Source organism: Glandiceps talaboti, chromosome 6, assembly GCF_964340395.1.
Source record: "Glandiceps talaboti chromosome 6, keGlaTala1.1, whole genome shotgun sequence".
In the NCBI taxonomy this organism is placed as follows: Eukaryota; Metazoa; Hemichordata; class Enteropneusta; family Spengelidae; genus Glandiceps; species Glandiceps talaboti.
Window position 1 is genome coordinate 15,256,035 of NC_135554.1, and position 17,442 is coordinate 15,273,476.

The window sequence follows — 17,442 nt, forward strand, 5'->3', positions numbered from 1 at the left end:
TATTAGTTATGCGTATGCAAAACGTTGATTTAAAAGTATGTGATCACAATCATTAAAAAAAATATAAAATTTAGGAACACCAGAAAGTTTAACTAATAAAGTTTGAACTTGATAACTTTGGATAAAATTTGATACTCGTTCATAAGCTTTCGGAGTCAGGTGAGTCCCTGGTCACGTGATCTTCCAATGACGTAGATTTCTTTTGCATATATGGACATTGTTTAAACTCTAGCCCCTACACGTTTCGTGTAGGATCTATGTTCAAACCACCCAGAGATCAAGGTATAAACTATTACTTTCATCATATCTGGCGATGACCTCACAAGACATTGCTGTAATATGTATATTACCTGCGACCCGATTAAAAACCACCTGTACTAGAAAATGAAAACATTGTCAGTCTGTGTACATCCAGCTACGAGAAGTTTCTTGAGTTTTGAGAATAGTTTCGAAAATTGTGACAAAAATCCATAAAGTTGCTACCCTTTGAAATGGAGAGATAAAGTTGTGTCCAAATGTTAGAACGATCATGTTTGATTATTCATTCATGCAGCATACTACATAACTATGCAGGTACGTACACCGTGTTCTCTCTATACTATTTCTGAATCAGGGTACCGGTACCGAATTAATTATAATTCCAAAATACTTTAGCATAATTTATAAAGAATTCAACGGACTGCTGATGGCTTACTTGTAATAAAAGAAAGAAAATTAAACTGGTAAAACTCACTGGGCAGTATTTGTGAGAAAGCGTGCTTTAAAAAGACATACCACTCTCATATATGTATCAACAAGAGCCTGTAAAACACCATCATAGTGCCATATGTAAATTTATACTATGTTCACCCGTTCCTCGTTTAGACTGTATTTTCTAAAAATAAAATACTTGTTACCAACCAAAAAGAGAAGACAGGTGTGACTATAAATAGACGATCCACTCTATTTATAACATATGAATGGACAAGTTGCATTCTTGCGGTCAGCCGGATGTACGTACATAGCGAAATTTACACAGCAGCAATAACATAACTGGAATGCCAAATATGATCGCTTAAACCGGAAAGATAATCTGATCTGCTTATTTTTAGCAATTTAACGTTCCTCATTCTCTCACCACACTGCACCATGGCATTCGACTCAGTTGGAAATTGTGTACATTTCTAAAGAATATGTAATGCAATCTTTTATATAGAGGGCGCTATATTATGCCTAAGATAAAACCAAGGCAACAAGAGACGTGAGCGACGAGTACACGGCGTTGGACAGACAGTATCTGCTTCTGAAATGTGTTTCGAAGTCGGAAGATTATATTCTTTAAAATAAACGCGGATATAAAGGAAGCAATAGTCGAATATCTCTTGGGAAGTGTTTTTTCTTCTTCAAAACTCCTGAAAGCATGGACAGCAATATACCAATAACACAGAAAAATTGTGCAGCCAGATAATGGTGGCGATATAAGCTTATTGTTTGACAAATATTTCCTCTCATTTTCATGCTCTTGATGGGTTACTGTAACTTTGTAGTGTACCAATGGGAAGAACTCAACATCTACGTTAACTTTTAATGTGTGTCACGTTTTAATGTGATCGAAATAAAAAGTTATCCAACTATAGCTACACACGATTTGGATGAGGCAAAGCGCCGAAACTCCATTACTCATGAAAAAATGCAATGAAGAAACTTCTAGGTTGTTCTCTTACCTTTGTCATGATCGGGTGAATGACATGTATTCTAGTCACGGTCGTGTCCTACTACCTGCCTTTAGGTGTATTACATATTCCGAGTATCATATCAGTGACATGACCTTGTATTAACCTGATATCTAAGTTCTAATCTACATCACAATTGATCCGTCATCTCCAGAGGAAAGTGAACTGATACTGATCAAAGCCTGACCTTGTACCAACACCTGTGTCAGCTATACCCTATTTCCCCTAACTCTATTACCTTTGCAATGAGCGCTTCCATCCTGTTAGCTATTCTAATCGCATTGCTTATATGCACAAGGAAAGAACATGAAGGAACTTTACGTTTTCATTCTTACCTTTCCAAGGACTAACACTGCTATCAAAAAGCACATTCCTCAACATTGGGACTAATGTTTGCACTGTAGAACAAATATAATAGTAATGATTCCTCTCAAAAATCCTCTGTGTTTCTTCTCAGTGATCGCTCAATATTTGATCATACTGTGATGTCAATGATTCACTTTTGTGACAGTACTCTGTTGGATTGTACAATACATTCAATTCAATGGTGTTCTACTCAATTGCAAAGAACATGACTGCTATGCCATTATTCCAAGTACAAATATTTTGTATGTTGTACAATACTATTCAACAGTATCCATTGTAACTTTCACTACAAAATAAATTGCACATTTGTAATTTCTACGAGCCTACACTTACCACTTTAAAGAGCATAGCAGCTGTACATCAAACAAACATACCAAATTTTGAGACTGATCTCAGAAAGATAACAATTTATGACTGTATCCTTTCTGAAGATAAACTATGGATAAAACTTTAATGTTGTGAAATTCTGTATGCTTGTGTATGTATGTATGTATGTATGTATGTGTGTGTGTGTGTGTGTATGTATGTATGTATGCATGCATGCGTATGTATGTGATCATACATACATGCAGCCAGCAGGTGTGTGTGTGTGTGCGTGCGTGTGCGTGTACGTGTACATGTACAACACCAGGACATTAACCAAGACAAGAAGATCATTTGAAATAAATGACGCAAATACATGCATCCAAGAAATTCATATTTGATACTTTATTCCAATTTTGGAAAAGTCCAAGGTTCAATTTTCAAATCTAGTTTGAAAGTAGTGGAATATTTCCTGTCTTGACAAAGTTTACATTGAATTCTTCTGTACAGATTGGTGTCACTGAGACACTTGGAGGACACAGATTGGCGAGTGCTGGAACTCTGTGGCTGCTTCTCGACTCAACTACTCATAGCACACTCAATGCTAACTATAACTACTCAAACAGGACAGATGCAGGTATTTTCAATCACATCCAAATCAATGACTCCTAATTGTACTTCTAGGTGAAATGCAAGGTGAGGTGTTTTAAGATACTAGGATAGCATTCTGACTAGCATGTATGCAAGAATCTTTAAAAAGCAATATGCAAAGTTACCCTCACACAAATGCAACATTCAAAAGCCGCCCCCCCCCCTCCCAAAGGTGTCACAAAATATAACCCTCAGGGAGTGATGACAGGAATATTAAAAATAACTACCAGTAGAGAGGACACATGCAAAATGAAAAGCTTTTATGTTTGCCTTCAGAGATTAATACAGCATAAGATATATATAAAATAAAACCTACGTCAAAACAGCTGCAGATTTCTCAAAGCAGACTTTAGTTCTCAAGGTTTACAGTAAATCTTAAATGAGATGAACATGTATTCTAATATAGAAAATATATAAATTATAAAACGTGACGTTTTTCCCCAACAAAAAAAAAATGCTAAAAAATAGATATGTAATACAATATAGAATATTTTTGACAAACTTGCCAAAAGTGTGAGTTTGAAGTCCAACATACACAGAATTCATGTCGGCCAGAATGAAACACACCAATTTAATTATTACTGTCATTTCACCAACCGACACTTTTTGTGTGTGATATTATTTATGTACGATAGATTCATTTTTAGCAATCTGATTCTTTCTTCAGTTCATACAGAATCCTATCAATGTAGAATTCAGATAAACTCGGCAATATTTTGTTACCATTTAGTGAACTTAAACTGTAATATTGATAGTTTATGTCCTGTAATTCATGTAAACATTGAGGAACAAATATATGTTTGAAATAATTCTACAATGACAGCAGCAATATTTTAATAATTTATGGGCTGGGCTTGTATGATTGTTATATGATTTGGAGTTGCAGTCATTTAACAGAACCCCCCTCACCCTGAATGCACATAACAGAACCCCCCCCCCCACCCTGAATGCAAACAGTTACATGCCTATGGAGGTTATGGTGATATATACATTCTACCTTCAAATTATTTTGTATGTCAAATTTATGCGGCCAAACGATAATTCACAATATGACACCAGTGCAAAGAAAGACTCAATTGTACCTGGGACGACAAAAGATGATTTTAAAATAGAGAACTTTTAGCCATGTGTGTGAGAATGTGTTGTGTATGAGCAGCAAAGTTTACTACACAATTGCATAAACACTTCTCTATTTTGTGAAAATGTTCACAGCCTGGGGTGAGTTGTACTGTTTGAACTGTTATCTCCGCTTGGCATCTTTCCTGCAAGACACAATGGGAAGTGTCGCATCAATATCCAGACACAAACATAACGACATATTGTGTACAATGTAATGATTAGCTGCTTTTGTTATATAAATGAACTATAATGATATGTACCAAATAATATGAGATGTACAGGAGTAGTTCTTTGCTTGGTAAGAACTATTTGCTCGATATTACTTGTTCGGTACTAATATGCATGTATATGTATCTGATTATGGTAGAATGCACCTTGTGGACAAATTTCTCTGAAAATCAAAGTTTTTCATTAATTCTCTGCAAACTTTGCCTTATGAAAACTGGTTCCGGGCCTTGTAAAATAATAACAGAAATTGGGGTTCATCGTCTTGTTTTCAATGAATTTATAAATCTTTTACTTTCCCATGGCGTTTGTAACGTACTATTCCCTTAGCTACATTAGATTCTAAAATGACAAAATTTTGATGATGACCTCTAAAACAATGACCCCTGATTTTCTTCTTGATTTTAAATGAGAATCAAAGTATCAGACTAAATTTAAAGAGTTTATTTACAAGGTGCACTCCATGTTAAACTAAAGGCAGTTTTGATGAGATTTTTTGTTTTCTATCTACTGCAATGCATGTATGTATGTATGTACGTGTATGATAGAGAAATAAGACTAGATGTGAATTTTGAGATGGTCATTCGGTGTTAATATTTATAAAGCATACAAATTGATGAAGTTATAAAATCTATGCAGGCATAACAACAACAACATTGTGTATGTATGTGTAAAGCTATGATAAAGCAAATGAACAACCAACAGCTATCTACTTTGTCCAGTAATGTATGTGATTACTAGTACGTACTATAAGATGCTTGATGAAAGCCAGAACTACAACTCAAAGTTTTACATCATGCTATTGAGTAGTTTATTTTAAGGGGGCCCTAAACTACAGTCAGCACATCTGATGAGTGGGATCTCTTTTCTGTGATAATAATTTTGAGCGTTGAATTTTTTTGTTTGGAAAATTTCAGTACAGTTCAAACCTTGGTCTAAAAAGTAGATCTTTATTCTCCGTTTTTCTTTTCAATTTACAGATATAAGTATAGAATATTTTGTATGAAAGTAAACAAGAGTATTTAAACTCTTGGTTTGTCCAGTTTTCATTCTTTTATGGCTTAAGTTTCATCTAATGTATTAATATAGCTAATGAAAATAACATTTCAGAACTGTGAATTTTTTTTAATCTGAAGACATATTATTTATTTTGACGGTGATACTGCCAAGAAAACTGACCAAGAGAATTATTTAGATTGCGAGATATGGCTAAAATACCACTTCTTTGTTTTACCCATACCCAAACCTTTCCCTGGATCTTGAACGGGACCTTGACCGGGATGGACTTGAGTAGCTTCTTCTACGCTTGTTTCCTCTTGAATATGAGCTAGAACGAGACCTAGAAGAGTATCGCTTCTTCTTGCTTGAAGACCTTGATCTGGAATAATGCCTTGAATCATTTGAACTAGAGCGTGATCTGCAAAAAGTAGGTGAAACTTTGTTTGACTTTGCCAGTTCTAATGACAGATAGTTTGTGGCAATAACAACCACCACAATTACACAAACCATAGACAGTGCAGTGAACTCTCCAAGATCTATATACAAACTTCACAGGTACATTATATATATATATATATATATATATATATATATATATATATATATATATATATATATATATATATATATATATATATATATATATATATATATATATATATATACCTCCACTGTAACTGAAATACCTACATGACAGGCAGACATTGTTGGGAGGTAAACACAGTGAAAACTATTCAAATACATTATTTTGTTTCTCCTCCTGCTAAATCACTGTGTTTGGTTTCCAATGACAGAAATGAGTCACAGACAAGTTTGCATTTCAAAATATACATATTGTTAACTGAATTAGTTGCCTTTCTTGTCAATAAATCATAACATGTAATCCACTAACTAATTTGACTGGCGAGAACCTCCTGGGGTAGGGAGACATGTACTAGTTTATACTGCCAATTTGTCCTATACAATCTTTTGGGTACTGGTTGCTAATATATTTTATTAAACATGAATCAGTTTTGCTTGAAATGTTCACTCAACTTTTTTCTGGGTGACAATTTTTTGACAATAGCATAAACTACTGCATGTTGTATAATATGAAAAGAAATCAATGACAGCAAACAAAGTGGGATTTATAGTCCATGATTGTGATGAAAATATGATTCCTGACTTTGGTATATAAACTTTTTTCTTTTTGCATAATTATGGCGACCTTAATATTTGGGGTTACAGTTTACAGTAATCATTTCCTTGTACATGTAGTTGAAATGACTTTCCACATTTCTTTTTTTGAAGAGAATGAAATGTATCTTGTGATAAAAGAATTCTTTTTACAACAATGGATATCAAATTTTGGAATGTAACAGTGTAAGACTACAAAGAGTAATAATACCAAGTACCCTTGGTAGGTGCACATATGAAAAACAGAGGTAATGAGTATCATGGATAACTGGATTTTAAAGTTGCGAAGCTATCAAATTAAAATATGAACAAGTGGGTTTTAAACTTGTCAAGCAATCAAAGAATCAACTTTGTAGACATCAGACTTTTTTCTATGTTACTTATAAATACTCACTGAAATGTTTGCTTTGTGACGGGTAAAGTTTCGAATACAATGCCTGCCTGTGCAAGAGGTGTTCTCGGGCTCGAAATAATGAAAAATAATTTCTTGCCCACTGGACAAGTAGAAATTAAAAAGCAGTTGTCCAAATCAGAAATTACTTGTCCACAAACTGAATATTTTTTTTGTAAACTTTATTGAGATGTTGGATTAAGATGTCCATTTTGATCAGATTTTGTCACCAAGCGAGTTGCCATAACGTTACGTCCAGTTTGAGTAAACTCAGGAAATCTAAGCAGACTAATCATTTGCATGCTTCCATTCATAAGTTAAAATATCACTTTGAAAGTTTGTGTAGGTAAAGTTTTACTTGCATTATACTATAGTGAGTGAGTTGAGGCTTTAAAATTGAGAAAATGAGAAATTTTACTTTTCCATTGGGACAAGTAGTTTCTAAAATCATTGCCAAGTGTTTCTAATCACTTGTCTGGGACAAGTAAAATGCCCTTATTTTGAGCCCTGTGTTCAAAAGGTTTGCGGTCTGACAATAACTATGAAATAACAAAAACGTTGGAAGCAACACAGTACTTCAGAGAACCTTTTTTTAGGAATTCAGTCTACATGTTGTGTGTGACCGATACATGAATTACCTTGACCTAGACCTAGAAGAACTTCTACTGGAATACGACCTGGATCGAGATCGAGACCCCGAGTAGGAAGATGCTGATCTGGATCTAGAATGTGACCGTTGCCGTTCTTTGTCATTTTCTTCATCACTTGCTGCCAGATCGTATTTAGAGAGATCTACATCATCATCGTCATCATCATCCTGTTAAATCAAAATAACAGTGAATTGAAATATCTACAAATATCAAAATCAGTAGAAATCTTTGACTGGGTGACTGAAATTGAGTTGAGGTGAGGATCTATATGAAACAAGTCTTCATAGAAAGCACAGGCCCTCAAATACTTAAATTCTATGTGACATGATTTAACAGATATTGTAACAACAACAAAGTGATATGTGGATAATGGCTCGATTTTGATAATTTACCCTAAAGGTCAAGCCTCAAAAGAAAGTTTAAACATGATAATATGCGAGTAGATATTTGACTGGAGTGTATTCATATTTTTGAGCTATGTGGTAAATCATGATTGTTTACTAAAAATACAGCAGCCATTCAGTAAAAAATTCTATGATCATCAAAAGTAATCCCATGTGTATATTTCTCTTGTTCTGCATTATCTTTAACATGATCTGAGTGTCTGCAATATGCAAGAAATGGCTTAATTTTGAGAGTCTACCCTGAAGGTCAAGGCCAAGGTCAAATTCTTACAAGAAAGCTTACATGTGATTATTTGGGGTAAGACATTTGAATGGAGTCTCTATGCATTGTGGTTTTTGATTGATGCCATAATATATTGATTTATTACTTGAAATATGGCCACCATTTAGTAAAAAATGATATCACTTGAGCACCAAAATTAATCCTTGTGTATATTTCTTTCCTTCTATATTACCTGTAAACATGATCTAAAAGAATTTGGCAAAAATAAATACTACAAAGTGTCTGTGATGGGCAAGAAATGCTTTGATTTTGATAATTGACCCTGAAGGTCACGGTCAAAGACTTAAAAGAAAGGTTGCACCTGATAATTTGGGGGTAGACACTTGATTGCAATCTCTACTTATTACATTTTTTGAGTAATGCAGTAAATATTTATTTTTGACCAAAAGGATTCTGCCATTCAGTAAAATTTGCATATGTCATGAAACAAAGTGATGTGCATATGTCCATGTGATATGTCACCTTTGTGTCAGGTTTGATTGAAAATGGAAATTGCATGTCTGAGAAATGAGCTATTACAGATGCATGGATGGACACACAGACGCACATGTGGATCAACAGACAGAGCCCACTGTAATAGCCCCCCACCCCCCAACCCCTCTTTTGGCAACTAAAAACTCTTTTACGATTTCCTTGAATCACTTTAACTGCAACACTGACTTCATATTTCATATTATGGGACAACTGTGAAATAGCAAACATTTCACAATCTTTCAGATGGTCACAAAATTGGGATCTTTCACATAAATTATGGTTTACAAATTGTTGTCTGAACTTACCGCTGAATCTAACTGATACTTGGATAGATCAGCATCATCATCACTATCATCATCATCATCATCATCATCATCATCACCATCTAATCTATACTTGTCAATGTTTCCTCCTTCTTCCTCCTCATCATCTGATTCTTTGTTTAGATTCACAGATAAATCTTGCCCAGAAGCTTTTCCTTTCTGTGAATCTATTACACCTGCCTTCTCCTCTAAAGGACCACGGAACTTTTTCTTCTTTCTACCAAACTGAAAAGAATAAGAAAGACCACTGCTAATTTTCTTTGTTGCTAAATCTGAAATTCGCTAACTAGTATCTAAAATGCAAAATAATGTCCATGACAAACATGTTTTAAGTCAATCAAACAAAAGAACTGAGAATCATACAAAGGTTAGCCATACCAGGGATCCCTCTATTCATTTGCCAAATCACAAAATATGAATACAAAAAATTGATTTGGCGAAACTGTTGGTGACACATATTTTTACTGTAATAATTACACCAGATGACTGATTCAATCTAACAATCTGTCAACATCATCATGGCCTAATATTATGAACAATCACATTGTGTACTGTCTCTGATTACAACTGACTCGCTTTATTGTTCCGTAGACTAAAATTAAAGACATCATTTGCCATTTTATATATGTTCAATGCAATGTTTTTTTTAAAACAGCTTGGATCGACCTTGCCATGCCCAAATGCATGTTCAGCACTGTAGGTACATACATCTTGTACAGTCAGACTCCAGCCAATAAGATCAGAGAAAAGTGCATAGTGGCATATATTTGCATAAGAATATATAATACAATGAAACTTTATTACATCAAAATGTCTGCTGACGATTCAGTATGTAACACGACGAAAACATAAAGCAAATAATTTTTAAATTTGAATCATAAGAATTTTAAAAAAAACATTAAAAGGAAATTTGTGGGAAAAAAATCTTGAGACATTTCAACAGAACTATAAGGTTGTTTGGAAGTGGTAAGTTGATGTTATGTCCTAGCTGTGAGTGTGGCCATGGATGTCGAGAAGTCAAAACTCACACTGCCCATCATCACTACAATATGATATAGAAACTATGTATATGACAAGTACAAAGCCAGATGTAAACCAAGTGCTACAGATTTTGTTAAAAACATGATAAAGCAAATGAATTTGTAACCCATAATGAAACATTTTGTTAGCCATGAAGCAATGTAACGGTGAATTCAGAGAAGAATATAAGCTTATACTGTTTATGTTTTCAAATTTGGTAAAGTTCGGTGATTGATTGTGATGTTTTAATATTCTAATTGTACAGCTATTCCATGGCTGCATATACATCTTCATCTCATGCTAAATATTCAACATGTACATCACTGAATTTTGTCATTTTAACGCCAAAAATATTGACTAGTGTAAAGCAGCAATCATTTTTGTGATTAAATTATAATGAAAAGTGTATACACACAATTCTATAATTTGAGATGATTTCAATCAATTGTCGTACAAATAGGTTGTCTGTTACTTCTTTAACCCCATGCTATCAGCTCAGAATAACCATCCATTGTTGTATGAAACTGGTGTCAAGAGAGGTCAACTTATAACTTTAGGTCTAAAAATAACATTGCTCTTTTGTCTTACCATGGGGGTCCTGAGTGATCGAAAATCACAGCAGCTATTCCATGGCTGCATATACACCTACCTCTTCATCTCATGCTAAATATTCAACATGTACATCACTGAATTTTGTCATTTTAATGCTAAAAGTATTGACTAATGTTTCCTGAAAGCGGCAAACATATTTGTGATTAATTTCAGAGGGAGACTTGCATACTGTTGTTTATGAATGAAAAATAATACGTTGAGGTAAAGCATTAGAAGGTTTAAATCTACCCGACTCCATTAGGCTTTCTACCAGTTATACTCTGAAGAATTATGGTAAACCCAAAAGATTTTGTGTCTCATTAGGTTTCTGAAGCCTTAGTATTAAAGACACTAATTACCTCATCATACTCTCCATCTGAGTCTTCTCTAGCAACGTATTCAACAGTTCCACGTTCATTATATCCACCACCATAACCTGTACGTTCTTCTAGTTTTCCAAACTTTGGTGTGTGGCACATGTTACATTCATTACGACGAGCCCAGTTTACATTTCCACAGCTAATCAGAGAAAATATAACAACAGGATACTTTTGTTACAACCAATGACAGGCAAGCATTAACAAGTGGAACATCTTACAAGCAGGGAGTGCAAACAAATGAATTGGATTAATAACACTTGGCACAGAACGTTGGAAGTATGGAGACTTATGTTACATTTAATTGTTTCATAACCACATGGCCTTTTTACATGTTCATGAAAAATCTGGGGAACTTGAAATGTGAATTTGAGCTATTATGTAAAGTGACCATAAAACTGTTCTTATCAAATGATGAAATGAAATACAAGTCTTTTTAGTTCTAACATGCTGTGCTGACAGTTATTAAATCAATTCATTAGTTTACTTTCCCTGTTTGTTACAAGTTTACGTTTGTTAATGCTTGCCTGTCAATTGATGAAGAAAGCCATGATCTGAATCTGATAATTGCATGTATGAATGACTATTGTTGGACAATCATAAGGTCATCAATTCCATTAACGATGATCATAACGATCAGCATTGGGTTTTTTTGGTGCAACCATCATCATTTATCACTGACGAACACTTCACTGCAATAAAAAACCTACCGAAGAATTTCTATCACTAACATTCTAATCAAAAACATAGTATAGGTTTCAGGTCAAAATTTTAGTTGCATGTTGAATTATTTTATAGTGGAAAGCCCAGTTTCAGCTAACTAACTTACAGGAATTAAAACTATTACTATTGTTGTTGTATGTTCACTGTCATTGATTACACAAAGAGGTGCCCTGGTTTAATGTAGATATACATGTAATCAACCAGTACTCATGATAATATAAACACTGGAAGTCCCCACGATGTAAACTAGAAGTTCATCAATATATATATACACTGGAGAAAAAACCTCCATTAGAAACACTGCCCTACTGTGAGTGTAATTATGTCAACATCCAGGAATAACTTATATCATCAAAACTATTAGTTTGTGACTATCTAAATAGCTGAAAACTTGATTTCCACAGTTGTAACTTTATAGTGCTTCCATTACAAGGAACAAAACAGCTGTAAGCAGTAGGTTAGTATATTTCATACACATGATTACAATAATGTTGCGATAATGTGAGTATTTTCAGTGTATATTATGTTAGATATAGTCTACCTTTGTGACTTACGTTTTACATTGCCAGTCATTAGCACTAAAGAGACCTTTACTCTTCTCAGCTGCAGCTTTGCCAATCTCTATACCACCGGCTTTCACCTTGGCATCACTTTGGTCTGTAGTGAGAGATAGTGTCTTTGTCATTCTGTCATTAACTATCATAGCAAAATTGTGTCTGGTCTGATTCTGAAGGAAGTAACCTCTTTCTACCAACTTTATTGGTGCTGGCACATTGTTTTTCATTTTTAAGACTCTGAATGTGACAGAGGGACACAACATTTAGGAGCATGTAGGTGATGTTGGAACATAACAAAATCAATAAGTGTGGACATTATCAGTGTTTTTGCTAAGGTTGGGGAACCCCAGCAACAGCAAGGGGAAAGGGGTAAAAGTTGCGTAGTTTCCCTTACAATGTACCATAATTTTGTTTGGGAACCCTGGTAAAATTACCAGGGAACCCTACTACATTTTGCCTGCTATCGTCCTTCTACTGCCTATATCAAAAACACTGATTGTCATCTGTAAAACTAGAACCCATAACAAGCTAGAAATGCATTTCTCAGTACCTGCAGTAGCATTTTCATATCATGCTAGAGAGTCAAAATAGAACAAGGTTGACTTATTCTCATGTACTCCTAGTATAGAGTAATGTATGTCAGCGTTTGGAGCAGAAGGTATGGTGCCAACAAGGAAATTGAATGTTCATTATTTTTATAATGCATATAGGCAATAATATTCTATTTCAGGTACTGAGAATATTGGGTTTCAAGTCATCATGGACAGTCAATCAGGTTAATCATTTTGGGGCATACTAACATGTTACAGCTAAAAACAATGTCAGCTTGGTGTTTCACTCATGTAACATGACATTTAATACACACCCTCAGACAACTTCAAATGCAATTACATAGGTGCCATGCACAGCGGGGATGTAGAAGTAGTCATGTTTATAAATGTTGATTATCAGTTAGGAAATAAACAATTGCAGCCATTAAAATCATCAAGTCCATGTGGAATGTTTTCATTAGGAGACTGCTTTTACTGAACTGTGAAAGAATAGCAATGCTTATCAGCTGTTTAATGTGATTGGACAATGGATCCTGCTGTGTTTAATGTGTCTCTGTTATTGTTAGTCTAGAGTTGAAATATGTCTATCTTTGTGTGAAAAACGTAATGTCACATGAGTGAAACACCACACCTACATCATTTTAGCTGTACAACCCAGAAAGAAAATAGTTCAAGGGACAGTGACAAAAGATATTGAGTCAGAATCCCTTTGTAATTCAAAATACTAGAAAATATATTGTAAATGTAATACATATTGTTGAGTGCAATATACCTTGGGATTGGGAACTTGTATTGATTTTATGTGACAGACAGTTGATACAATAACATATGTTGCATAGGTATCAACCATAAGTGGTACAGTACCATTGTAAACATACTATTGTTACGTTTTGCATTGTATGTAAAGGTCAGTTATGTATAGTTTTGGCAGGAAACATATCAATAGCTGACACCAGATATACTGCAGACAGTGTTCTTCATTTTATTGTGTAACATATGTAATTCATGTGAAAAATATAATATAGTTATTCAGTACGTCTTTTGTATATATAGAAAGTAGAGACCAGTACTCTCCTAGTATTACATGGATCTGTGTTACTGACTTAAAGTGGCCATATGGATGAGGATTTTTAATTTATAAAATTTATAAAATAATTTTATCATGGCTTCCTACTTGAAAAATCGATGTGAAACAACAGTGACAAAGTTTGTGTTTGTAACTTAATACAGAGCAAAATGCTAAAAATTATGTAAAAGGTTTATTGTACGCACAATAACAAACATTTTACATATTTATTATGCTTTTGGAATTTATTGAATTACAAACAAGGACTTGGCATATGTTGTTTCAAATTGATATTTCAAATTGATATTTCAAGTATGAAGTCATGATGAAATTGTTTTTTAAATTAAAAATCCAAAATAAACACCCAATTCTCATCCATACGGCCACTTTAATGCAAAGATGATCAAATATTTTTTGTGCTACATACCTTTACCACAGCGATTACAACTTGTTCTTCTTGCAAAATTGACATTGGCACATCTGTAAAAAGTATAATTGATTATTTTGTGACATTTCTAGAGATAGAAGGCTTCAGAGATGACAACGAATATTTCATTTCGGTGTGACTAGTCAGTCACTAGTCTAGTGGATAATATGGAAACTCAGGGTCAAAGTCAAATATCAAGACACTAGAAAGGTCATATCTGATTATAAGGACATGCACTTTGTATTTACTTCCTAAAAAGACCTTTATATTGGCTTGGTCAAGATGATATCATTGGGTTCACTCAACCTGCCCTGGTTGGATTAATAATATTGAGACTTGTCATTAGGTCATATGTCAAAGATTACTTTGGTAAGCAGAGTAATATATTTGGTAGATTTCTGTTAAGATGAAACTGTAACAATAAAGTTATCTATCTTGCCCAATTATCTTGTCCCATTAATAAACAGAGCTTTTTTTTATCTGAAGTACCTGCACGTTTGGACTTTTAGAACATGCATCTATCACTGAAGTAGATGCCCAGAGGTGGTAATCACATAGTAATAGTAATTAGGTAAATACATATTATACCAGTTTTGACCCCTTTTTTCAACTCATGTAGACTTTAGACTTTTGACTATTATGTAGCAGTTTGACTCCTTCTAATTCTTTGGATGCATGTATGACCTTTGACACCATATTTTGGACGATGTAGCTTCCAAGTTTTTCCAAGATTTATCAAGAACATAAATTCCAGGTTGCTGACTTTTGGTCTCCTTTTTTTTTGGCAAAATGTAGACATTTGCTCCTAAAATTCTGGCTGTAATGTAGACTTTTGACCCATAGGTTGTAAACTGTTTGTAGTGTTCGCGCTTGTAATTTGAATCTGGTACACAAATCATTGGCAATGGCATTACTGATACCAAATCCCCCCCCCCCCGTAGATGACGTAGGACCTAAAAACGACAATGGTAATTAACACGCTTGAGTCCATAGCATTCGCCCTAAGGTTGTATAATATCTGAATTACGGGTCGACGGATTGTTTTACATGTAACAATAACAGTTTATAGAGATTGATTCATGTCCAAATGTTGAAGAGCACGAGTTGTTTATGTTGTATACAACATGTACTGTACTTCATGTCATTAATATAATTTCGATAGAAAAAAGACACGAATGGTAGGTAAATCTGATGTGAAATGAGCATTTAACAAACGAACCTGTAGTTCTTAAATATTACTTAGAATCTACATTTGATATGTCCGAATGATTTGTGCCCGCCATACTTACTCTTTGGTCAGACACGGTATAGTATGCAAAACACCAAGCTTTGAGACCATGCAGTAACTGAAATATGGGTTTCTTGAGATAAATATGAATTATGGATTTTGTATGAAGTGTAGAAATACTTACTTGGCGTCGGAACATACCCAATCACCCTCGCTCATGCGAAAATTGGGTTTATTTTGAGTTCTTGACGACATGATCGCGTCAACTCTCGTAATGCATAATTCACTGTACACAGACAGAGTTTCGTCGTGATTGGTTTTACAATATTATTTATTATTTGGTAATTAACAACTTTAAAGTACCATTTCTATTTGCATAATTCTAATTGTTTTTGAATTTTATACATATTTCTTCAAATTTTTTTATAAATCTACTTCTTGTATTTGAGGAGCAAGGGACTACAAATAAAAATATCATCTCATCGTCAATGTTGTTTGCCGTAGAGGGCGCTAATACTCGTGTAAGAGCGGACTCGCCACAGGGGTAGGGTTTGAAGGCAACTATATGTATCACAGGGAGCCCAGGAACCGTGTTACAAATAAATAAACACAAATAAGACATGCATGGTTAAATAAAATATCATTTTAAATTCATTGATTTCGATAGTTCTTGGAAATTGGTTTCTAGCTTCAGATGGATTACTTCCATCCATTAAATCATGGATTTCATCAGCAATAGCTTTAGTTTTACATAATTAAATGACATAGCCTTTCATCCGGGGGATTCCTTGGTATCGTAGTCATATCGTTATCTGCCGCCAAATACTCCATGTCGCATTGCATGTCGTCATAGCAATGATCCAAGATGCTTTGCGACTACTTCATCGAATCAAGTAAAACATAATCAAATTTGACGTGTTGGCACAGTACACCAGTGAATCGATTCAAATCCATTGCTAACCTTTCATGTTTGAGACATAAACTGATTTCTAACCGATTTAATTGAATCTATTCGGTTCGAAATATATTCATATGAGGACAGGGACATAAATATGTTAAATCACAAATATTAATACAAATATTTACTCAATTGATAACACAAATAAATCAGACATCAAAAATATGAATCCGGTTTGAGGTTTTCGTTCGACGAAAATTAGTAAAGTAGCAATTTTGACTCATTTTCGTCGCAGCTTTTTGCTTATTAATTTATTCTTCCTTGGCAACCTGCTTATTTGTGAGTTATGAACAAGACAATTCTATTTATAACTAGTTCGTTTATTAACATTGTGTCTATGACCAGTCCGTCTAGATCTAATAGCAGTCTACCAAATATGATACAATTGGTCTTTGTGAGATTCTTTAGCTGTAACTATGGCAACAACTGTCACACGATTATCGTCGATATTGTCAAACAACGATAGAGGTATTCAATCGAAAAGGCCTAACATAGCCAAGTTCCCATGACAACGAAGATTAATGTGAAGGAATGTAATCTCATGTAATTTGTAAGTTTGTCCATGACTTTATGAAAGCATGCTACACATGCTCAATAGACAAACATTCAGTTATTCAATAATAGCAACCAGAATTTTATCCAAATTTTAAAAAAACACGAATAGTTAACATATCTAACTTTTCACCCAATACCTTTGATGACGTAATTGGTCGACAATTTCGTTAATCAAAAGTTTATAAAGTTTAACTCGAAAAATTATGAACAGAAAGTTGTAAAATAGGTAGCAAGTCACCAGTTCATTGCGCTTCGTTCAAAATTTATATTAACACTTTGAATTGGGGGATCAAAGTATAAAGAAGAATTGAAT

General features: G+C 34.1%; 1 protein-coding gene across 2 annotated transcripts; it reads right to left on the bottom strand.

The window, feature by feature from the left end:
* Positions 1-3,980: 3,980 nt before the first annotated feature.
* Positions 3,981-15,898, bottom strand: LOC144436148 (uncharacterized). Of its 2 annotated transcripts, none has more exons than XM_078124850.1 (8): positions 15,801-15,898; positions 14,389-14,441; positions 12,342-12,444; positions 11,047-11,206; positions 9,059-9,301; positions 7,581-7,759; positions 5,623-5,793; positions 3,981-4,294 (listed from the first exon to the last, which is right to left on the bottom strand). In XM_078124850.1, the coding sequence occupies exons 1-8, from the start codon at positions 15,869-15,871 to the stop codon at positions 4,273-4,275; spliced, it is 1,002 nt and encodes a 333-aa protein (XP_077980976.1). In that variant the 5' UTR covers positions 15,872-15,898; the 3' UTR covers positions 3,981-4,272. The 2 variants fall into 2 exon arrangements, with proteins under 2 accessions (XP_077980976.1, XP_077980975.1); XM_078124849.1 differs by having other exon boundaries at positions 5,617-5,793.
* Positions 15,899-17,442: the final 1,544 nt, after the last annotated feature.

Bases quoted from the DNA above. Each gene is read 5' to 3' on its own strand.
- LOC144436148 (XM_078124849.1), bottom strand. From the start codon at position 15,871: ATGTCGTCAAGAACTCAAAATAAACCCAATTTTCGCATGAGCGAGGGT. The intron at 14,442-15,800 runs GTAAGTATTTCT...TACTTTTTACAG, and splicing joins TGGGTATGTTCCGACGCCAA to ATGTGCCAATGTCAATTTTG. The intron at 9,302-11,046 runs GTAATTAGTGTC...TATTCTTTTCAG, and splicing joins CAGATGGAGAGTATGATGAG to TTTGGTAGAAAGAAGAAAAA.